Source organism: Phascolarctos cinereus, unplaced genomic scaffold (genome assembly GCF_003287225.1).
Source record: "Phascolarctos cinereus isolate Bilbo 61053 unplaced genomic scaffold, phaCin_HiC Scaffold_5;HRSCAF=322, whole genome shotgun sequence".
NCBI classification, from domain to species: Eukaryota; Metazoa; Chordata; class Mammalia; order Diprotodontia; family Phascolarctidae; genus Phascolarctos; species Phascolarctos cinereus.
Window position 1 is genome coordinate 261,765,103 of NW_027555958.1, and position 25,727 is coordinate 261,790,829.

Genomic DNA, 25,727 nt, shown 5'->3' on the forward strand with positions numbered 1-25,727 from the left:
TCCCTCTACTGTAAAAGTTCTTTTGTGCCTCTATTATGTGAAATAATTTACCCCATTTTACTTCTCCTTTCTCCTTCTCTCAATGCATTTCTCTTTCTCACCCCTTAATATTATTTTCTTAGATATCAATCCCATCATAGTTAACTTACATCCATGCCCTCTGTCTAGGTATACTCCTTTTAACTGCCCTGAAAGTTCTTAGGAGTTACAAATATCTTCTTCCCCATTTTTGAATGTAAACAGTTTAACCTTATCGAATATTTTATGATATCTCTTTCCTGTTTACCTCTTTATGCTTCTCTTGAATCTTGCATTTGAAAGTCAAAATTTCAATTTAATTCTAGTCTTTTCATCAGGAATTCTTGAAAGTTCTCTCTTTCATTAAATATTATTTTTTCCCCTGAAGGATTATACTTAGTTTTTCAAAGTAGGTGATTCTTGATTGTAATTCTAGGTCTTTTGCCCTCTGGAATATCATATTCTAAGCCTTCCAATCCTTGAATGTAGAATCTGCTAAATCTTGTTATCCTGACTTGGCTTCATGATATTTGAATTGTTTCTTTCTGCTACTTGTAATATTTTCAATTTTGAGCTCTGGAATTTGCTGTAATATTCCTGGAAGTTTTCATTTTTCAAGTTCTTTCAGGAGGCGGTCAGTGATTTTTTTTTTTAGTTTCTATTTTACTTTTTGGTTCTAGTATATCAGGGAAGTTTTCCTTGATAAATTCTTGAAACAGGAAGTCTAGGCTCTTTTTTAAAATATCATGACTTTCAGGGAGTATGATAAAATCATCTCTCCTTGATCTATTTTCCAGTTCAATTGTCTTTTCCAAAGAGACATTTCACATTTTTGTCTATTTTTAAATTTTTTTCACTTTGTTTTATTGTTTCTTTTTTTAATAGTTATTTTCATTTTTATTATGTTGACCAAAGCTTTCGTGATTTCATAAGGTAATATGATACAGTAGAAAGAGTATTAGTTAGATTTGAAGTCAAAGAAACTGAATTCCAATCCTGGCTCTGAAACCTAAGATCTGTGTGATCTTGGGCAAATCACTTATTCTTTTTGTAAAATTTTTATTAGTTTATTTTGATTTATCAACAATCACTTCCACAAGCTTTTGAGTTTTAAATTTTTCTCTCCCCTCTTCCCATCTCCCTCCCTAAGACGGTGCACAATATGATATAGGCTATACATATATATTCCTATTAAACATATTTTCACCTTAGTGATGTTATAAGGAAGAATTAGAACCAATAAGAGGAAACACCAGAAAGAGGAAACAAAACAAAACAGAAGAAAAAAATAGCAAATAGCATGCTTTGATCTGCATTCAAACTCCATAGTTTTTTCTTTGTATGTGGATAGCATTTTCCATCATGAGACCTTTGAAGATGTCTTAGATCCTTGCATTGCTGAGAAGGGCTAAGTCTCTCAACGTCAGTCATCGCACAAGGTGGCTATTACTGTGTATAACGTTCTCCTGGTTCTGCTCACTTCACTCAACATCAGTCCATACAGGTCTTTGCAGGTTTTTCTGAATTCTGCCTGCTCATTTCTTATAGCTCAATAGCATTCCATTACATTCATATACCACAACTTGTTCAGCCATTCCCCAACTGATGAGCATCCCCTCAATTTCTAATTCTTTGCCACCACAAAAAAAGCTGCTATAAATATTTTTGTACATGTGGGCCTGTTTCCCATTTTTATGATCTCTTTGGGATACAGACCTAGAAGTGCTATTACTGGGTTAAAGGGTATGCACATTTTATTGCCCTTTAGGCATAGTTCCAAATTACTCTCCAAAATGGTTGAATCATTTCACAACTCCACCAACAATCCATTAGTGTTCCAATTTTCCCATATCTTCTCCAACATTTATCATTTTCCTGTTTTGTCATGTTGACCAAACTGATTGGTGTCATGTGGTACCTCAGAGTTGTTTTGATTTGCATTTCCCTAATCAATGGTGATTTAGAGCATTTTTTCATAAGACTATAGATGGCTTTAATTTCTTCATCTGAGAACTGCCTGTTCATATCCTCTGACCATTTATCAATTGGGAAATGACTTATATTCTTATAAATTTGACTTATTCCCTATATATTTTAGAAATGATGTCTTTGTCAGAGAGAGTGGTTGCCAAAAATTCTTTCCCAGTTTTCTACTTCCCTCCTAATCTTGGTTGCATTGGCTTTGTTTGTACAAAAACTTTTCAATTCAATGTAATCAAAATTATCCATTTTGCATTTCATAATGTTCTCTATCTCCTGCTTGGTCATAAATTCTTCTGTTCTCCATAAATCTGACAGGTAAACTATTCCTTGCTTTTCTGGTTTACTTGTAGTATCCGTATTTATATCTAAATTCCATACCCATTTTGACTTTATCTTGGTATAAGGTGTAAGATGTTAGCCTATGCCCAGTTTCTGCCACACATTTTTCCAGTTTTCCTAGCAGTTTTTGTTAAATAGTGATTTCTTATCCCAGAAACTGGAGTCTTTGGATTTATCAAATAGTAGATTAGTATAGTCATTGACTGTTGGGTCTTGCATATCTAACCTATTCCACTGATCCACCACTCTATTTCTTAGCCAGTACCAAGTAGTTTTGATGATTGCTGCTTTATAACACAATTTAAGATCTGGTACAGCTAGGCCACCTTCCCTTACATTTCTTTTCATTAGTTCCCTTGATATTCTGGACCTTTCGTTATTCCAAATGTATCTTGTTATCATTTTTTCTAGCTCTATAAAATAAGTTTTGGTAGTTTGATTGGTATGGCACTGAATAAGTAAATTAGCTTAGGTAGAATTGCCATTTTTATTGTATTAGCTTGGCCTACCCATGAGCAACTGATGTTTTTCCAGTTATTTAGATCTGACTTTATTTGTGTGAAAAGTGTTTTATAGTTGTGTTCGTATAGTTCCTGGGTTTGTTTCGATAGGTAGACTCCTAAATATTTTATAATGTCTACAGTAACTTTAAATGGAATTTCTCTATCTCTTACTGTTGGGCTTTGTTGGTAATATATAGAAATGCTTATGATTTATATGGGGTTTTTTAATACCCTGCAACTTTGCTAAAGTTGTTTATTATTTCAAGTAGTTTTTTATTTGATTCTCTAGGATTCTCTAACTATATCATTATATCATCTTCAAAGAGTGTTTGCCTATTCTAATACATTCAATTTCTTTTTCTTCTCTTATTGCTAAAACTAACATTTGCAGTACGATATTGAACAACAGTGGTGATAATGGACATTTTGTTTTATTGTTTCTTGATGTGTTATGGAGTCATTAGTTTCCACCTGCCCAATTCTAATTTTTAAGGAATTATTTTCTTCAGTTAGCTTTTGTTACCTCCTTTACCATTTTGCCAATTCTACTTTTTAAGTAGTTCTTTTATTCAGCAAATTTTAGCGCATCTTTTTCCATTTGGCAATTTCTGCTTTTTAAGGAGTTCTCTTCAGGTGCAGTGATGTGGCACAGTGGATAGAGTGGGCACGGAGTCAGGAATATCTGAGTTCAAATCTAGCCTTAAAAACTTACTAGCTGTGTGACCCTGAGGAAGTCATAACTCTATTTATTTCAGTTTCCTCATCTGTAAAATGAGCTGGAGAAGTAAATAGCAAACCACTTCAAAATCCTTGTCAAGAAAAATCCCAAATGGGGTCATGAAGAGTTGGACATGACTGAAACAACTGAACAACAATAAAATCTCTTCAGTAAATTTTTATAAGTCTTTTCCCGAATTGGCTCATTCAGCTTTTTATGGAATTGTTTTCTTCAGTGGATTTTTGTGCCTTTTTAACTATTTGGCTTATTCTATTTTTTATTTTCTTCAGTATTTTTTGTGCCTTCTTTCCCAAGCTATTGACTCTTTTCTTCATGATTTTCTTGCATTACTTTCATTTCGTTCCCCAACTTTTCCTCTATCTCTCTTATTTGCTTTTTACAATCCTTTTTGAGCTCTTCTATGAATTTTTTTTTGGACCTGAGACCAATTCACATTTTGTTTCGAGGCTTTGAATGTAGCTGTTTTGACTTTGTTGTCTTTTTTTTTCTTCTTTGTTTTTGTTTTTATTTTTTTTTTTACTTCCACAAGTTTTTGAGTTCCAAATTTCTCACCCCTCCCCCCACCCCAAGATGGCATGCATTCTGAATACCCCTTCTCCTGGTCTGCCTTCTCTTCTATTTCTCCCCCCTCCCTTCTCTTACCCCCTTCTCCTTCTATTTTCCTGTAGAGCAGGATAGACTTCTGTACCCCCATTTCCTGTATTTCTTATTTCCAGATGCATGTGAAAACATTTTTTTTAAAACATGTGTTTTTAAAACTTTGAGTTCCAAATTTTCTCCCTTCCTCCCTCCCCACCCACCCTCATTGAAAAGGCAAGCAACTCAATATAGGTTGTACATGTGCAGTTATGCAAAACTCCTTAGTAGACATGTTGTGAAAAACTAACTCTATTTCCCTTAATCCTATCCTGCCCTCCCATTTATTCTATTCTTTCTTTTGACCCTGTCCCTCCTCAGAAGTATTTACTTCTGATTACCCCTTTCCCAATCTGCCCTCCTCTCTATCACCCCCCTGCTCTGTTGTCCCCTTCTCCCCCTAATTTCCTGTAGGGTAAGACAGATTTCCATACCCAATTGAATGTGTATGTTATTCCCTCAAGCCAAATCCTATGAGAATAAGATTCCCTCATTCCCTCTCACCTTCCCCTTTTCCCCCTCCACTGTGAGAGACTTTTCTTTTCTGTTTTTTTTTGTGAGATAATTTACCCCATTCTACCTCTCACTTTCTTCTCTGAGTATCATCCTCTCATCCCTTAATTTTATTCTACAGATATGACCACTTAATCTTCAACTCACCCTGTGCCCTCTATCTATCTATATGCACATACATACAATTTTTTTCCTTCAACTACCCTAATACTGACAAAGTTCTCATGAGTTACAAATATCATCTTTCCATGCAGGAATGTAAACAGTTCAATCTTAATAAGTCTCTTATGATTTCTCTTTCCTGTTTACCTCTTCATGTTCCACTTGAGTCTGTATTTGAAAGTCAAATTTTCTGTTTAGCTCTGGTCTTTTCATCAGAATGCTTGAAAGTCCTCTATTTCACTGAATGACCATTTTTTCCCCTGAAGGATTATACTCAGTTTTGCTGGGTAGGTGATTCTTGGTTGTAATCCTATCTCCTTTGCCCTCCGGAATATTATATTCCATGCCCTGCGGTCCTTTAATGTAGAAGCTGCTAAATCTTGTGTTATCCTGATTGTGTTTCCACAGTACTTGAATTGTTTCCTTCTGGCAGCTTGTAATATTTTCTCCTTGACCTGGGAACTCTGGAATTTGGCTACAATATTCCTAGGAGTTTTCCTTTGGGGATCTCTTTCAGGAGGAGATCTGTGGATTCTTTCAATTTCTATTTTGCCCTCTGGTTCTAATATATCAGGGCAGTTTTCCTTGATAATTTCTTGAAAGATGATGTCTAGGCTCTTTTTTGATCATGGCTTTCAGATAGTCCAATAATTTTTAAATTCTCTCTCCTGGATCTATTTTCCAGGTCAGTTGTTTTTCCAATGAGATATTTCACATTGTTTTCTAATTTTTCATTCTTTTGGATTTGTTTTACATGTCTTGATTTCTCATAAAGTCACTAGCTTCCAATTGCTCTATTCTAATTTTTAAGGAAGTATTTTCTTCAGTAATCTTTTGGACTTCCTTTTCCATTTGGCCAATTTTTCTTTTTAGGGCATTTTTCTCCTCATTGGCTTTTTGGACCTCTTTTGCCATTTGGGTTAGGCTATTTTTTAAGGTGTTATTTTCTTCAGTATTTTTTTGGGTCTCCTTTAGCAAGCTGTTGACTTGTTTTTCATGATTTTCTTGCATCACTCTCATTTCTCTTCCCAGTTTTTCCTCTACTTCCCTTACTTGCTTCTCAAAATCCCTTTTGAGCTCTTCCAAGTCCTGGGACTGATTCATATTTTTCTTGGAGGCTTTGGATGTAGGAGCTTTGATTTTGTTGTCTTCTTCTGGTTGTATATTTTGATCTTCTTTTTCACCAAAGTAAGATAATATAGTCTGACTCTTTTTGCGCTGCTTGCTCATGATCCCAGCCAATTACTTGAGTTTTAAACTCTTTGTTAAGGTAAGAGTCTGCTACCAATGAGGAGAGTGTACTGTCCCAAGCTTCAGGGGTTTGTGTAGCTGTTTTCAGAGATACTTGTAGGGACCTGTAAATTTTCAGTTCTTCCAAGGTGGTATGATAAGGGGCGAGGTGTTTACTCCTTTCCTGGCCTGTGAGCACAAGTATTCCTTTCTGTCCTGTAACCGTGAGGAGGGGTTTTTCTCCACAGCCACTACAAGCTCCACTGCGCCAGTGTTCCTCCTCACCCCAGCACCGCTGCCCAGAACTGTGACCCAGATCCTCACACGGGCAAAGTAAGAGATTCCTGCCTCAGCACTGGCAAAGAGATCCCTGCAGTCCCTCTCTGATCAGCCACTGGATTCCCCTCAGTCTGTGGGCCGGAAGCTTGGGAAGCAGCTGCCCCCCCCAGGGCCACGCTCTTGTGGAATGGAGCTGAAACCCCGCCTTCCTCTCTGACCACCGACAGACACAGACTTTTCCCACTGACCCTCTAAGTTGTCTTTGGCATTCATGGATTGAGGAGTCTGGAAACCTCCACAGCTGCCCATGATTCAGTCCTCTGAGGCCTGCTCCAGGTTTGCTGTGGCCTGCGCGCCCACGCTGCACTCCCAGCCCGGCGCGATACAGCTTTCTGATCAATCATCCAGGTTGTCTTGGGCTGGAAATTTGTTTCACTCTGTCTTTTTGTGGGTTCTGCTGCTTCAGAATTTGTTTAGAGCCATTTTTTATGAGTATTTGGAGGGGTTTGGGGGAGAGCTCAAGCAAGTCACTGCTTTCACTCCGCCATCTTGGCTCTGCCTCTGTTGTCTTCTTCTGAGCTTGTGTTTTAATCTTCCCTGTCACCATAGTAACTTTCTATGATCAAAAAACTTTCTTTTATTTTTTGTTTATTTTATTTTTTTAAAGCAATTGGGGTTAAGTGACTTGCCCAGGGTCACACAGCTAGTAAGTGTCAAGTGTTTGGTCTGAGGCCAGATTTGAACTTAGTTCCTCCTAACTTCAGGGCTGGTGCTCTATCCACTGTGCCACCTTGCTGCCTCTTGTTTATTCATTTTTGCACCATATTTCTGGACTTGTAATTTTATGCTAAAGTTGAGCTCTGCTCCTGGGGGTAAGGAACAATCCCAAGCTTCAGGTTTTTCATTATGCTGTTAGCAGAGCAAATTCTTGATACCTGTGAGTTTTTAGTTATTCTGAGATGGTATGATCCAAGAAGAGGTTTGGTCAGTGCTCTCTGGGTCTTGTCTGTGAGTGACCACTGGTCATATGACCTGGTGTGCTAGTGCTCTTCTTCATCCTGGGACTGCAACCTGGCACTGAGAGCAAAGTGTCTCTGTTATTTTCTGACTAGTTATCTGACCTCCTTACAGTCTGTGCCTCTAGAAGCTGCTGTTGCAGTTACCCCCAAGGCCTGCTGGCTTTCCAGGACATGGCCTGTGTGGTACTGCTTTCTACTTTCACCCCAGTGAGACAGACCTTTCTTGCTGACATTTGGGCTTGAAAGTTTTTTCATTCTGTCCTTTTGTTGATTCTGCCCCTCCAAAATTCATTTTGAGGAAGTATTTTAAAGCTGTTTGGAGGGGAATTTGGGAGACTGCCTTTGTTCTGCCTTCTTGGCTCTGCCCTTCTACACATTTTTTTAAACACTTAACTATACATTTTCTACTCTTTTGATTGCTTATTTTTATTTTTGGCATTCATTTCATGTTAGTGCTAAAAAGTTTCATTCACTCCCAAATCAGATGCCTTCTACATTGCCAGTATGTCCACTGAACAGTTTTCAAATACATAGTCTTTAACCTTCAAATCCTCAGTTTCTCTTTCACTCCAAACCATCTCATTATTAAATCTTGTAACATATATCTTCCTAATCACATTTTCCTTGTATTTGCCTTTCATGACTAGAAAAAATTTTGTGCTTACCTCTAGCTGTTTAAACACTGTATCAGGCAACTCTTGTTCATAGAGCTTCAGTAATTCAATTGTGTGTTTCAAGGGCTCAAACATCTCATCCGTGGTACTCTGTCGTTCTTTAAGAGCCACAAGGAGTCTCATAGTCTCAACCAAACCAGTAAAATCACCTCTTTCTATCCTCTTGCTCAAACCACTCTCACCATTTCTTATGAAGCCTTCAAGGTCTGCCAAGCTAAGCAGAATTAACAGTAAGTTAGAGCATTTCTATTTATGTACCATATTATGCTTCAAGGAGCCTATCACATAGGTATTTAACAAATATTTTATTAACTGATTCACAATCTGTATAATGCAACATAGAAGACATGCTATTGGAATGGCAAAATATCAGAATTGTAAGGGCTCCTGGAAATCATATAATTCAACCCTCTCATTTTACAGAGCAGTAAATCAAGGCCTAGAAAAACTAAATAAGTTGCCCAAAGGCAACAGGTAGTCTGTGACACAGGCCTTCTTATTCCCAATAAAAGTTCTTTCCATTACAACATATAGACACCTAGATTCATCTTAGCAAGTTGAATGCTTAAATGTAAACTGTTTGATTACTTATCAACAAATATTTTTTATGGAGATCCTTGACTGGTAAATAATAACCTAATGATATATTTAAAACCTTGCCCTCATAGATTTTAAAGCTAATGTCATCACATTTTCTTTGGCTCAACTACCCTTCCTCAGTCTTTTGGTATTTTCACTGAAGAGGAATAGGGAGTGTGATTGGCAGGGAAACCTCCTTCCCTATTCCACTTATAGAATCACTGAATTTCAGAGTTGGAAGGGATCTCAATGGTCATCCAGTCCAATTCATATCTAAAGAATAACGACCTCTGCAACATACCAAATGAGCACTCATCCAGCCTTTCCTTGAAGGCTTACAGTGAAGAATATACTACCTCAGAAAACAGCTGATTCCACTTTTGGAGGAGTCTAATAATTAAGAAGCTTTTTCTTATATGAAACATAAATTTGCCTTTTTGTACCTTCTATCCATTGCTCTCAATCTAGTATCTCTTCTACATGAGAGCCCTTCAAATGTAGGATCTTCCCAGCTTCCCAGGAACTTTTGGATCCCAGAGCTAGATTGTTTATGATCCTTTTAGACTTGAAAATCTCAAATTGGGACTATGCCCAGATTAGGCCAGAAGAAAATGGCATTGAGGAATACAGAACTCCCCTGCATGAGAAGCAGATTATCCAGTTCCCACATACCTACTTCAGCAAAATCCCAATGTTTGCTCCAGATTAAACATGTATTGAGAAATTGAATGAAAATAGTATTTTAAGTGACTTCTATCCCAGAACTGCATAAAAAGATCCCAAAGAAAATAGGAAAGGGAGCCACTAGAAAAGCAGCACCAGTTCAGGGTAGTCTGACTACAGACTGCCACAGGGACATTTGTATTATGTAAGGATCTGGGTTCAGAGGCAGCAAGAACAGAGGCTTCCTGAGTAAGCCCTACAGTGGAGACCTGGGAAGCCTGGAGGAACAGTATTGTCATAGCACAAATCAGGACACTCCAGGTCCAGGGGCTCTAGAGTTCCCAGAACTGTAATAAGATGCCAGAGAAGGCCCTAAATATCCACCACTGTGAAATTCAAAGGAATCCAGGAAGCCTTAGGATATTCTCAGGAGACAGAAAGCAGTGAAGGAACCCAGGGGATCCAACATGTGGCTAAACAGACCATGTTCACCAAGAAGTAGAGCAGAGAGCCCTGATTTAGGAACTAGAGAGAGAAGTATAAGACAGTCAGAAAAATACTGAGCAGCAGTAAAAATTATTTAGAAACGGGTAACTATTTATGATAATGTGGTGCTAGCATTCTAATGACAGAAGACGAACTAGGTGACCCTTAAAAATCTTAACGTCCTCTATTCCCAAAGAGCTGTAAAACTTTGATCCAGAAATACCACTACTAGGTCTGTATCCCAAAAGAGATAAAAAAAAAAAGGAAAAGGACCTATATGTACAAAAATATTTAAAGCAGCTCTTTTCTGGTGGCAAAGAATTGGAAATTGCAGTGATGCCCATCAATTTGGGAATGGATGAACAAGTTGTGGTATATCATTGTGATGGAATACTATTGTTCTATAAGAAATGATGAGCAGGATGCTTTCAGAAAAACCTGGAAAGACTGACATGTAGTCTTTCTGATGCAGAGTGAAATGAGTAGAACCAGGAGAACATTGTACACAATAATAGCAATATTGTAGGATGATCAACTGTGGATGACTTAGTTATACTCAGAAATACAATGATCTAAGACAACTCTGGACTTATCATTAAAAATGTTATTCATCCCCAGAGAAAGAACTGGTGGAGTCTGAATACAAATTGAAGCATGCTTTTCTTGCTTTATTTCTTGTGGGTTTTTTTTTTTGGGGGGGGTCTATGTTTTCTTTCAAAACATGACTAATATAGAAATAGGTTTTACACATTATAACCTATGTTTAACCTATATCAGATTACTTGCTTCTTAATGGAGGAGGGTGCAGAGGGAGAATCTGGAACTCAAAATTTTATAAATGTATGTCAAAAATTATTTTTACATGCAATTAGGGAAAAATAAAATACCAAACAAAAATACTAAATAAATAATAAAAAAGAACTTTAATGTTCTCAAAAGGCAATGAGAGATACATTGGTTCTGTCCTAAGGGTTTGAAGAGGGAGGATAAAAGGGATACAGTGGTACAGAAAGGAGGAAGAACGGGGTAGAACTTGCTATATCTGAAATGTGGTGTATGAGAAGAGTTTACAAACACAAAGAAGGAGTGGGAAGACGACCTCACCGCTATCTGAAACAGACAAATAAGTGTTGAATACACATAGAATTTGGTATAGCAATACCTCAAACTCAACAAGTAAATAAGCTGGAATGGGGATGGGAGAGAGAAGATTAAAAGGGAGGATAACATCATCAGGGAGGGAAAAGTAAAACACATTTCCTGATCCTGAAGGGAAGATTAAAAGGAGAGGGAAAAAATCACAGAATTAGAATCTAAGGGGGGTGCCTTAGATTTCCTCTTGGACAACTGGAGAATAGTTGAACAGCTGCAGTATATCATATGTAATGGAATATTATTGAACTGTAAGAGATGAGATGATTTCAGAGAATGGGAGGTATTATGAACTGCTTCAGAGTGAAGTGAATAGAATTATGAGAACAATTTATACAATGACAGCAACACTGCAAAGAAAAACAATTTTGGAAGACTTAAGAACTTTGATTAATGAAATGATTAACGATGCAATCATGTCTCCAGGGGATCATGAAGCATGTTACCCACCTACTGACAGAGGTCATGTACTCAAGGGGTGGAAGGAGACATACATCTTTGGATATAGCCACTCAGTGGATTTGTTTTGTTTGACTATTTGTTACAAGGCTGTTTTTTTCTCTTCTTAATTTTCAAGGGGGGAAGCATAAATGGGTTGTAGAAAGGGAAATGTCATAGGAGAAGGATTAGCCTTAGTAACATTAAAAAAGAGGGGGGCCCACTGAAACGTTTTTTAAAGGCCCAGAAGAGCTCATAAAGAAATGCAGACAAACAAGATAGTCTTGTAACTAATGTGTAGAATTTATCTTATACTTAAAAAAAAAGCAGTATTAAATGGAGATCCACAGCTTCACATACAATCTTCTTTTTTGAGTTCTGTTGAGTGTATGGAAGTGCTCTTTTTTGATGTTTAATTCAGAATAAAAACTGTTTAAAGAAGCATAGGAACTCATTTCCTATCTCATTTCACAGCTGGATAAGGCTGAGACAGAGAGAAAATGGCAGAAATAAAACTTAAAAGGGTGGCGCCAAGGTGGTGGAGAAAAGGCAGTGATTCCTCTGAGCTTTCCCCCAAGCCCCTCCAAATTCCTTTAAATAATACCATAAAACAATTCCTGGAAGGACAGGGTGAAATAATTTTCCAGCCAAAGACAACTTAGAAAAGCAGGCAGGAAAAGTCTTCTGCACTGTGGTAAGAGTGGAGCACAGACTGGTGCAGTCTGTGTCAGGTCTCAACAAACCAGGAGAGGGTCTTAGGAGCCACTAAATCAACAGTGGCAGTGGCTACTTCTGAAGCTCTTAACACACAGGGGGTTGAACAACTGATAAGAAGGAGATTACAGGGATCTCTTTGCTGGTACTGGGGGCAGGACTCTGTTGCTTTGCCCACACTCACATCTGGATCACAGTGCTGGGTGGCAGTTCCAGGGTGAGAAGGAGCACTAACATATCAGAGCTTGCAGTGGTGACCCTCATCAGAGTTCCAGGACAGAAAAGAGTGCTTGTAGTGACTCACAGAGCAGAGCACAGGCCATAAGAATAATAAACACACCTCTCTTTAGATCATACCACCTTGGAAGAACTGAAAACTTACAGGTCCCTAGAAGTATCTCTGAAAATAGCTGCACAAAACCTCTGAAGCTTGAGAAAGTACACCTTCTACCCTGGAAGAAGAGCCCTACTTTAACAAAGAGTTAAAAGTCAAGAAATAGACAGGAGAGATGAACAGGCACAGGAAAAGAAATTTGGACCATAGAGCATTACTGTGGGGACAAGGAAGATCAAAACACACACTCAGAAGAATAGAACAAAGTCCAACATCCAAAGCCTCCAAGAAAAATATGAATTGCAGAGCTCAGAAAGGATTTTGAAAATCAAGTAAAAGAGGTAGAGGAAAAATTGGGAAGAGAAATGAGAGTGATTCAAGAAAATCAAGAAAAAAGAGTCAAAAGCTTGGTAAAGACACAAAAAACACTGAAGAAAATAACAACTTAAAAAACAGAATAGACCAAACATTAAAAGAGGTCCAAAAAGCCAATGAGGAGAAAAATGTCTTGAAAAGTAGAACTGGCCAAATGAAAAAAGAGATGCAAAAATAACTGAAGGGGAAAAAAAAGCTCCTTACAAAGTACAATTGACCAAATGGAAAAGGAGGTAGAAAAGCTCACTGAAGAAAATAATTCCTTAAAAATTAGAATGGAGCAAATGGAAGCTAATGACTTTATAAGAAAGCAAGAAGTAATAAAACCAAAAGAATGAAAAATAAGAAGACAATGTGAAATATCTCATTGGAAAAATAAGTGACTTGGAAAATAGATCCAAGAGAGAGAACTTAAAAATTATCAGACTACCTGAAAGCCATGATCAAAAATAAAAAAGGGCCTAGTCATTATCTTTCAAAAAATTGAGGAAAACTTCCCTGACATTCTAGAATCAGAGGGTAAAACAGAAACGGAAAGCATCACCTCCTGAAAGACATCCCAAAATGAAAACTCCCAAATTCCAGAGCTCAAGGAGAGAATATTGCAAGCAGCCAGAAAGAAACAAAGTATGGTGGAGTCACAGTAAGGATAATACAAAATTTAGCAACTTCTACATTAAAGGTTTGGAGGGCTTGGAATATGATATTCTGGAAGGCAAAGAAGCTAGGATTACAACCAAGAATCCACCAGCAAAGAACCCAGCAAAACTGAGTATAATCCCTCAAGGGAAAAAATGGGCATAAAATGAAGGAGAAGACTTTTAAGCATTCTTGATGAAAAGACCAGAGCTGAATAGAAAATTTGACTTTCACATACAAGAATCAAGAAAAGCAGAAAAGGGTAAACCAGAAAGGGAAATAATAAGAGACTTAATAAAGTTAAACTATTTACATTCCTACATGGGAAAATGATATTTGTAACTCATAAAAATTTTCTCATTATTAGGGTAGTTAGAAGTAGTATATATAGATAGATAGATGACATAGGTGTCAGTTGAATATGAAGGGATAGCATCTAGAAAAATAAAATTAAGGGATGAGAAAGAGGAATGCACTGGGAGAAAGGGAAAGGGAGGGCCAGAATGAGGTAAATTATCTCACATGAAAGAGGCAAGAAAAAGCTTTCTTGGTGGAGGGGAAGATAGTAGAGGTGGAGGGACGGGAAAATGAGTTAACCTTATTCTCATCAGAATTGGCCCAAAGAGGAAGTAACATGCACACTCAATTGGGTATGGAAATCTATCTTTCTCTACAAGGAAGTAGGAGGAAAAGGGTATAAGATAAGTGAGGGGAAGGAGGTGATAGAAGAGAGGACAGATTTGGAGAAGCAGTAGTCAGAAGCAAAACACTTTTGAGGAGGGACACGGCGAACAAAGAGAGAGAGAATAAAATAAACAGGGTGGGGATAGAATGGTGGGAAATACATTTAGCAATCATAACTGAAAAAATTTTTTTGAAGCAAGTTTCTCTGAAGCTTCATTTCCCAAATATATAGAGAATGGAGTCAAATTTTAAAAAAAAATTAAATAATTTTTAAATTTTTTAAAATTAAAATTTTTTAAAAATAAGAGCCACTTCCCAACTGATAAATGATCAAAAGCTATGAACAGTTTTCAGATGAAGTAATCAGAGCTATCTTTGCTGTATGAATCATAGCTATATGAAAAAAATGTTCTAAATCTCTACTGATTGGAGAAATGCAAATTAAAACAATTCTGAGGTATTACCTCATATCTATTAGATTGGCTAATAGGACAGAAAAGGAAAATGACAAATGTTGGAGAGGATGTGAGAAAAATGAGACATCAATTTACTGTTGGTGTGACCTGATTCAACCATTTTATAGAGTAATTTGGAGCTTAGCCCAAAGGGCTATAAAACCATATATTCCCTTTGAGCTAACAATATCACTACTATGTCTGTATCCCAAAAGAGATAAAAAACAAAAGGGAAAAGGACTTATATGTACAAAAATATTTATAGCAGCTCTTTTCTAGTGGCAAAGAATTAGAAATTGAGGGGATGCACATCAACTGAGGAATGACTGAACAAACTGTGTGATGTGATTGTGATGGAATACTATTGTGCTATAAGAAATGATGAACAGGATACACTCAGAAAAACTTGGAAAGACTTACATTAGTTCATACAAAGTGAAATGTACTCCCTACAAAGTAACAGCAATATCTTAAGATGATGAATTGTGGGTGACTTAGCTATTCTCAGCAATACAATATTCCAAGACAACTCTGAAGGACTTATGATGAAAAATGCTATTCATCGCCAGACAAAGAACTGATGGTGTCTGAATACAGATTGAAGCATACTTTTTTACTTCATTTTTCTTGAGTATTTTTGCAAGGAGGTCTGTGTTTTCTTTCATAACATGACAAATATGGAAATATGTTTTACGTGACTACACGTGTATATCTTGTATCAAATTGCTTCCCTTCTCAACGAGGCAGGAGGGGAGGGAGGAAAGGAGCCAATTTGGAACTCGAAGTTTTAAAAATTGTTTTTACATGCAACTGAGGAAAAACAAAATACTAAACAAAAAAAGCAATGCTATAACATTAAAAAAATAAAACTTAAGAGCCCAATTAGCCTCAAAAGATTTTCACAGTAAAGGGAGACTGGCTCTGCTATTAATACCTTTAACATTACTTACTCTTCCTCTGCATGTCTTGAGTATCAAAGAAACTACAGAACTGGATATGATATGGCCAAAGTTACATTTGAAGGGGAATCCTGAGTCCTGGAACCTGGTTGTACTAGCCAATCATTTTATCTGTTAACACAGCTGAAATGGTCACAATAAAAATCAGAGTAATAAATATTAGGAAATCTTATTTCAATGCTTCGATGGATCTATGATCTGATGGAGATATATGTTCCCTTTCCATCAGTGCAGATGAAATAATCCATTCATGTCTTCTGATTCTGCACAATTCTCATCTATTTTTTCTGCATAAATCTTCCACAGATTATACAATCATCATGCTGAGATTTTTCTTTTAGGTCTTTTTACATTTTATGGGAACCAAAGAGGTACACATGCTACCCACTTGTTATCTCTTACTCTCATTGCATGACTGGCCCATCTCCTTTTCCAATCATACATTTCCTCAATGATACACCTTAAACCATTTCTTCATTGAAAATTAATCACTGGTAGTATCCTACTTGTGCATCATGCATCTCTCTATTTCTTTTTGAATCACTTGCATCTCTTACTCCTCAAAAATTGTGGAATTCCAAGATTCAAAACCACATAACATTTCTGCAAGAATATTAAATTGTGTTAAATGTGTTTTTTTTTAAAGTTGGCTCTATATAACAGGTATCAGTTTGAGACTGTTAAAAGTACAATGTAATTTCCCAAATTGGATTCAATCCACTCTCTCCGTAAATTCACTAATTCTGGGCCTAACTCAATTATCCAACTGCAGGGCCATATATCCAAGATATATGTATTCATGTTCCAAACTCAATCAATTCAATGGAATATCAGTCTGAATTTTTTTTTTTTAAGTTCAGACCATTCACTGGAAACTCCCCTTCTTCCTCACCTTATATTATTCACATGTCTTCCTCCATTACTTCTTTATTCACTCTGGTCTAAGTTCAAGAGGTAGTCCTGTTCTTTGCCAAGGTAAAGCCCTCTAAATATGTACCTAGATCCCATCCCTTCCCAACTCTTCCAAAATATTGCCTTCACTCTCCTCCTTATACATTTTCTTATCTTCAGTCTTCCCCTACCTACTGGCTCCTTTCTTGCTGCCTACAAACATATTCCTGTCTTCTCCATCCTTAGAAAAACCCTCAATTGTCCCACTATCACTGCTAGCCTTCAATCTATATTTTCTCTCAGCAAAACCTGATAAATCTGTTTATTTTCTGTGTCTTCACTTTCTCTCCTCTCATTCTTTTCTAAGCCCTTTGTAATCTGGCTTCTGACTTCATCATTCAACTTAAACTGCTCTCTCCAAAGTTATCAATGATCTTTTAACAGCTAAATCTAATGGTCTTTTTTCAACACTGATCCTCCTTGATCTCTATGAAACATTTGATGCTATCAATCACCACCTTCTCCTAGAAGCTGACTTTGTTCTAAGTTTTTGTGACACTGCTCTCTCCAAAATGTCTTCTTATGTGTTACTCCAGATGTGCATAATTTGGCAAATTAGGTAGGGGCCAAAATTAAAATAGGTGAAACTTCTTTGGGCCACTATTACATTTTTAGCACCTCACTTTCTAAGTAAAGGTATAATGAGTAATTAAACTATTTTACAAATAAACCATATTAAAAAGGGGAAATTTCAATTAATATCAATTAATTATACTTATTACTTAAGTTTTTATTATGAAATCAAATTAATGTTAAAATTATTTTGCTAAGCAGCACAAGTTTTAATACATTTTTCAGGTTTTCTTACTGTTTACATTTAGTTAATGGGACATATTACACTTCTTGTCAGCAATCAGTTTATTATACTCTGGAATCGATTTCTTTAGAAATCTGAAAACTAACCATAGTAGCTGCCTCATTTTCTGAGTTTACTTCCTTGAAAAACTGTTGTTCCCTACTGAGATTTTTCAACAATTAGAACACTTTAATTTGTTTTTCATTGGTGTACAATTTGCTTAAGTCAGGATGCTATGATTTGAAATGGCAACGAAGACTATATTCCTTCGGAACAGCTATTACTTCTTGGCAAACAAGGCATAATATTTTGTCTCTCATGTAAGTAAACAAGTATCTATTTGTCCACTCCAGATTAAACACTTTATGTTCTGATTCAATATTCTGTTTCTCTTTATTGCCCAACTTACAAAGTGTCCCCAAAACTTTAATGTTAGAACCAAAAAATCTTCACAGCAACTGCCCACATACAAAGAAATACTGAACTGAGTGTCAGACCTGGGAGAGAGCATCAGACACTCATGTAACTCGGAGGGCCGCTGTGCAGCAAGGGAGGGGAAGAAGCCCTTGCATTGTTGCTGCTTATCACATACAGGGCATCAGCTGTGTTGACATGTTGCTGCACTCACTTCGTTCCTGTTCAACGCCAGTAACGACCAAAAACAGAGCAAAAAGATATAACTCTTGTTCCTCTTAGACTAGAGGCAGGCTGACAATGGTTGGTTGCCATGCATCATGTGACAAATGGGAGAGTGCACAGTGGCAACCCACCAGCCAAGTTACATGACGGGGACAATAGTGATTAGTAGAAGACAGGTTAGGTGGGGCATGGACAAAGCACTCATTACGTCTTTACTTTCTTTCACATTCTCTACATTTTTGTGGGCCGCCTAAAATCCTTTGGCAGGCTGCAAATGGCCCACGAGCTGTGTGCTGTGCAGGCCTGGTCTACTCTTTTGAAGTCTCCTTTGCTGGTCCTTCATTCATGTTATGCCAACTAATGACAAGTATCCTTCAAGGCTCTGTCTTTGGTCCCTTTTTCTTTTTACTTTACATAATCATAGTTGGTGATTTTATTAGCTCCTATTGGTTAAATTATTATTTTTACGCAGGTGATCCCCAGATCTACATATCCAGATTGTAGCTTTGCTGAATTATATCTACACATTTCCAACTGCCTCTTGGACATTCTCACTTTAGCTCAGATCCCACATTCCATAGGAGGCTCTGACATTCTAATGGTCTCCCCTTTCAGATTATCTTCATCATCTGCTCTGCGCATATCTTGAGTTTACATAGCTACTCAAATGTTGTCTAACCTGTTAGGATGTATGCTCTATGAAGGTAGGAACTGTTTATTATGTTTTGTATTTTGCCTTTCTTTGTATTCCCAGAATTTTATACAGTGTCTGGCACATAGAGCTTAACAAATGCTTCTCGATTGACTAAATAACAAGTATTTTTCATCAATTGGGTTTTTCTTGTATGGATTTTAGGCCAATCTATTTTAAGAAATTATGGATCTCAGTAAGGAGGTTCTGTAATGTTTTGGGGCTTGGTGCAATGAGCACAGTATGATCCACAAATAAGATCACCTAGTGGACCTGATCCCTCTTCTATGTGGACTTTGCAAAGGACATTCTTCATAAAAATGATGAGCATACAACTTCCACTTTTATGCTTCATTGAATATTAATAATCAATGATTCATGGAATAATTATCTTTGTTGTTGCATTATCAAGGAGTCTTGTTTGATCTGATCACATGTATGATTCTCCCTGCTCTCCAACACCTTTAAAGGCAGAATTTTGCTCTCTGAATCAAATACCTTTTTGAAATCAACAATCAAGCATAGGCATATTCTCTGTGCCTTTCAATAAGTGTGACATATTTTAGAAAAGTGTTTCTGAAAGCCTGACTATTTTTAAATATCTAGGTTTCCAGGAGCCACAGACAAAGAATAAAATGGAAAAAGGTAAAAGGGAAAGAGACATAAACAACATTACCTGTGGGTGACATGATCAATGAGATGCTGTTTAAGCATGAGGCTCCATCTTTTAATTACATTCAAGAGAGACATTTTAAATGGACGAATATCAATTTTCATCCAGTTGTCAAAAATCTTGAAAGGATCTAGCTGGTTCACTTCTTCATAGATCTTTTCATAGGAATCAATCTGCAATTTAAATTGCTGAAGAGTGGGTGGATTCTCAGGGATCCTGTCTTCTCCTTGGGCTTCTAACTCTTCTGTAGTGAGCATATGTCCATATAACAGAAAATGCTGCATAAATTCCTTCCGATCATTCATGTAAAGGAAAGAGTAATGGTCAAAAGAGTTCCGATAGTCACAGCAGATGGTCATCATACTCTTGACTCTCTCATTTAATAGATTCCTGAGGTTTGCTAGATCTCCCATGTCTTCCACATCAGCCTATGGAAGAGATGAAATTAGAAATTCAAGATTAAAAATACATTTGGAATATTACTCCAAATATGGGAGGGTGAAATGATGGCTGCAAAGTCAGTACCTGGTAATGAGGAGAACTTTTCTGTGCAAGTCGTGGGACCAGAGAAGATATTCTGAAAATATCATTGATAAGTCCTCAACAATCGTATGAAAACCGTCTTTAGCAGTATTGTCCAGAGAGGGATAAAAAATTAGTTCTTGTATAACCAGATCTAGCTGTGCCTCAAAAAAAGGAGGAAGTCTAGCCTTAGAATCTGAAAAAGCAAAAGGTGCCAAGGTAAATGAATAAAAAAGGGAACATATAATACTGTTCAAAAAGCTTAAGAAGTACATATTAAAATAATATTGTAATATACATTCAAAGAGATGATGCAAAATTCCAAGGGGATTCCCTTTATCTCTCCCATGGATGAAGAAGAACCCTAAATCATATGCACACAGAGTCATGACCGGGATTTGCTAGGAGAAAAAGAAACTACAAAGAAAAAGAAGGAATTTCTGCATACAGAGGCTATGTGAGAAAGGTGAGTCTGTAGCAGGGCTAAAATGAGTCCACTGCTGGTTGAATACCAAAAATTTCTTGAACCAAGCCAGAAGCTTCATGAATATCAATAAAATTGTGGTGCCATGTAGGTTCTACAGAGCAGCAAGGCAGATACAGAACAAGAGAAGCTACCACAGAAAGAGAGGGCACAGATCACCAAGAAAAAAAGAGAGCAGCAGATTAAACTTATCTTGGGACCTCTGACAGCAGTGCATGAAACAGATCCAACCAACTGGTACTCTTTTTTATATTAAGGAGCCTGGGTAGGGGAAGGGGAGGGAAAGGAGGAAATGGCATGCCCTCAAAGATGTGCTGAAACTATTCCTGTGCTAATTGGGCTTGCTTGTGAAGTGAGTCCATTTTTTTGCGTCTTTAAATGAAGGACCACAGAAGACTGCTAACAGAGAGCTAGAAGTAAGTCATATTCAGATGTTCCCTGGATCAGTGCTGAGCTATTATTGAGCATTATTGCAAAGTCTCTAAGATTAAACTTGTCCTGTGTGAACCCAGAACTGTGTGAGTCATATAGGCTATTCCCACTCTGGTAAAGATAAATGTATTATTTGCTAAAACTCTAAAAAATGTGAGTGAGATCTTATGGACAATTTATGTTTGGTTTTAGAAGACCAAATCTATGAAAGCTTTTAATTGAGTATTGACTGGGTATCAAGAGGCCTGGGTCATCTTTCTAACTCTGCCATTAATTAGCTATGTGACTTTGGACAAGTCATTACCTCTTTGTATTCAACTTACTCATCTAGAAGATAGGAGTTTGAACAAAATTATTTTTAAGGTTTTTTTTTTCAGGTTTAACATTCTATGGCACTAAACTAATTATTTCCCCTGTAATTCCATGTCTATAATTCCACTAATAAATCAACTTGTGAATTGTGGTATGTATTAATAACTTTATAGGTCCAAAGGACAGAATCTTATCAGGTGTAGAAAATTAGTAATAACAGAAATAGTACATAATCTGACCAATCTTTTTTTTTTTACATAAAAAGAATGCAATTAAAATAGTTGTTTAAGTCAGAGGTGTCAAACATGAGGAAAATTCCTCAGTGCCATCTGAACCAGATTAAAATATAATTGGGAAATTTTTAACAAAATAAAAATACAAAATAATATAGATAATGTTAATATGTAGTTTTCTAAGTCAACATACAGCCTTCAAGGATCATTAATGTACTGTTTAGTGGCCCCTTTTTTATTTGCGTTTGACACCACTGGTTTAAATCAGTATCAGATCTCTATCATATTACTTTATTTTACAAACTTAAAAAGAAATGCTATTCACATTTGAAGAAATATAGACATTCTAGAAAACATTAAATATCTTACTAAGCAAACTAAATTGTTATCAATAACTGCTCAAGTAATCATTCATTTACTCTACTAAATTATAAATAACAAATAAATATCCATGCTAGGGATACAGAGATATATGACACAGTCCCTGATTATGCATGAATAACTGCAATGTAAGGCAGCTTGTTTTAAATGCTACAGTTATGTACATAAAAAAAAAACCCCTGTATGAGTTTAGAGGAAGGAGAGTTCACTTATGCCTATTGTGATCAGAGAAAGACTTCACTGAAGAAGGAAACATTTACAGTAGACCTTTAAAAATGGTTATGATTTAAATAGATGAAGGAGAGAAAATGCTAAGAGGTGGGTATGGAATGAGCAAGGTCAAAGAGGCAGAAAGGCACAAGTTAAAGAACAATAAGTAACTATTACAGTTGGTTCTCTCTTTTTTTGTCTTTTCTTCTCATTATGTGTAAAAACTTATTCCCACCACTTACGGGGGTTACATAATAATTACATCAAGGGGGCATATAATGCATAATAATGTGGGAGTTACACAACAGAAAAATATCTGATTTTACCCATTTATTAATTCTGCAGCTAGGTGGCACAGTGGATAGAGCCCTGGGCTTGGAATCAGGAAAACACATCTTCATGAGTTTAAATTTAATCTCAGACACTTACTAGCTGTGTGTTCCTGGTCAACTCACCAAACCCTGCTTGCTTCAGTTACCTTATCTGTAAAATGAGCTGGAGAAGGAAATGGCAAACCACTCCAGTATCTTTGCCAAGAAAATCCCAAATGGGGTCACACAGAGTCAGACACGACTGAAGAACAACAACAATAACAACAATCTATTAACTTTAGTTTCAACTCACAGGAGACTTCTTCCTCAAAAGAAGCAACATCAAAATCAGGCTGGTTGTTGCCCTACCCTTCACCCTATAACTATTGTCCATTCACTTGTTTCTGGGTGTGAGTCCCCATCCCTCTATCCTTAGTCTCTTCACCTGAATCTCTATTCTTTAATTCAAAAACCTTCATTGGCTCCCTATTGCCTCTAGACCAACTTTTCACTTTGTAATTTAAAGTCCTTCACAATCTAGTTTCAGCCTTACCACTTGCTGTTCTTCTTATACAATATCCATTTCCCATGTCGATGACTTTCCATGGATTATCCTCATACCTGGAAGTTGCTCCTTCCTTACCTCCACATTTTTTAATACTTCAAGGCTCAAAGCATGTCATGTTCTATGGGAACCTTTTCCTAACCCCCCCAATTATGCATTCTACCTCTTCAAAGATTGTTTATTTTTAACAACACATTATATAATATTTTATATATTTATTATATTTATACATTATACAAAATATTTTATATATTTATTAACAATTATAGTAATAATAATAGTTCGTGTTTATATAGTACATATTAATTGCCAGGCATTGCACTAAATGCTTTAAAAATATTATCTCATTTGATCCTCACAACAACCTTGTGAAGCAGGCGCTATTATTCCCATTTTACAGATAAGAAAACTGAGACAAACAGGCTAAGTGACTTGCTTAGAGTCACTCAGCTAATACGTGTCTAAATCAGGTCTTCCTGATTCTAGGCCTAGTGCACCACCCACTATGCCACCTATATTTGCCTATTTATAAGCTGTACCCCCAGAAGAATGTAACCTCCTTGAGAGCAGAATCTATCTTCTACTTGTCTTTGTATATCCAGTACTTTAGCATACTGAGTTGCACATTGTAGGCATTTAACAAGTGCTTGTTGATTGCGCGAGGTCCCTAATTGTTGTGGTACTCTTGAACCAAACTATATGCAAATTTGTGCCTGACCTGTGGTAGAACATTCCAAGCTCTTACTGGTCCGATCAGCCGCAGTCAGACACACTGTAACTTGACCCTAGCATAGTGATGTCATTAAGGTCCTCTTTGAGAACACAGGACAACAACCAACCAAATAATCTGCCTACACGCTTCCACCTGGGCTGGAAGTCTGGAGACTAGCTGCTGTACACTGCCCATGTTCCTTCTCTTGTGGCCGTGCCACTCCATAACATAATCTCAGTCTTGCTCACCGGGTGTATTATAGCCCTCATTTTCTCTTGACCTGACCTGACCTGTTCCATGGATACACCACATCTAAATCTGAATCCTGATATTTTTCAGCTTTCATAAAAACCCTTAACCTATTCCAGGTGAAGCCTAGCTACATCTTCCCAACTGTACATTGAATCTATCATTAAAGTCTATAACTACTTAGTTATAGCTTTACAGTCATTAATTGCCTTCTTAATTTAACTTTCCATTTCTTTTAAAATTTTTAAAATGTTTTTTATTAATTTTTTTGTTTATTCAATGATCATGATTTCCTCCAGCATCCATCCCTCTCCCCTACTGAGTCATCCCATTTAATAATATTTTTTAAAGAAAAAAAGGAAATCAGCATAATTCATTAATGCATAAAAAGACCAAAAATATATGCAATTCATCACATTTGGAGACCTCCCAACTCTGCAAAGGAGTTAGGGAGGATATCTTCTCAAATCTCTTACTTAGAGCAATACCTATTCATTGTAATTTTACATTAACTTTTGATTTTTTTTGTCGTGGTAGTTCCTTCTATTTACACTGTTGTAGTCACTGAGCATATTGTTTTCTTGGCTTTGTCTACTTCACCCTGCATTACTTCATGTACTTTCCATGTCTCTCTGTGCATGTACCACATGCACAATAATGTTACATTACATACATGCTACAATTTGTTTAGCCATTCCCCAATCGATGGGCATGTGTATTGTTTCCAATTCTTTGCTATCACAAAAGTGTTTCTACAAATATTTTGGTGTATATAGGGTCTTTCTTCTAATCAATAGCCTCACTGGAGTATAAGACCAGTCAAGGAATCTGCATCAAAAGGTATGGACATTTTAGTTACTTTACTTACATAATTCCAAATTCCTCTTCAAAATGGTTATACTGATTCATACCTCTAGTAACAATGCACTAGTGTGCTTAACTTCTAATAATTCCTCCAACATTGACTATTTCTATCTTTTGTCATCTTTGCCAATTTGTAGGGTGAACTATCAGGGTTCTTTTGATCTGAATTTCTCTTATTGTTATTGATTTAGAACATTTGTTCATATGCTTAATTATTTTGAGAACTGTTTGTTCATATCTGAGGTTTGTGTGTGTGTGTGCTAACTGTTAAATTATTTTGAATATTAAAACCTTCCCAGATAAATTTGATGCAAACATTTGTTTCACATTTGACCACTTCCTTCTTATCCTTAGTACACTAAATTTCTTTGTGCAGAAGCTTTTGGCCAGTTTTACTTTTTTAAGGCATTCTTCTCCTCATTGTCTTTTTGGACCTCTTTTGCCATTTGAGTTAGGTTATTTTTTAAGGCATTGTTTTCTTCAATTTTTTTTAGGTCTTCTTTAGCATGCTGTTGACCTGTTTTTCATGATTTTCTTGCATCACTCTCATTTCCTATACTTCTCTTATCTGCTTCTCAAAATCCTTTTTGAGCTCTTCCATGGGCTGGGACCAATTCATATTTTTCTTGGAGGCTTTGGATGTAGGAGCTTTGACTTTGTTGTCTTCTTCTAGTTGTATGTTTCAATCTCCTTTGTCACCAAAGTAAGATTCTATGGTCTGACTTTTTTTGTGAAGTTTGCTCATGAGCCCAGCCAATTGCTTGAGCCAATTACTCTTTGTTAAGGTAGAAGTCTGCTTCCAGTGTGGAGAATGTGCTGTCCCAAGCTTCAGGGCTTTTGTGTAGCTGTTTTCAGAAATACTTCCAGGGACCTGTAAATTTTCAGTTCTTCTAAGGTGGTATGATAAAGTGAGGTGTTACTCCTTTTGTAGCCTGGGCTCTGGTCTATGAGTGACCAGAAGCACCCTTTTCTGCCTTGGAACTGTGAGGAGGATTTTCTCTTCATCAACACTACAAGCCCCACCGTGCCAGCACTCCTCCTTGCCCCAGGACTGCCAACCAGAACTGTGACCCATATCCAAGCATGTGCAAAGTAAGAAAATCCTATACCAGCAAAGAGATCCCTGCAA

General features: G+C 36.8%; 1 protein-coding gene across 1 annotated transcript in view; it reads right to left on the minus strand.

Annotated features, from left to right (window-relative positions):
• Positions 1 to 25,727, minus strand: part of DNAH9 (dynein axonemal heavy chain 9) — a 458,278-nt gene that overhangs the window by 317,470 nt on the left and 115,081 nt on the right. Inside the window, 4 exon segments of the mRNA XM_020965915.2 lie at positions 8,087 to 8,309; positions 19,327 to 19,751; positions 19,849 to 19,925; positions 19,928 to 20,041. Of these exon segments, the coding sequence (XP_020821574.1) occupies positions 8,087 to 8,309; positions 19,327 to 19,751; positions 19,849 to 19,925; positions 19,928 to 20,041 (839 nt within the window).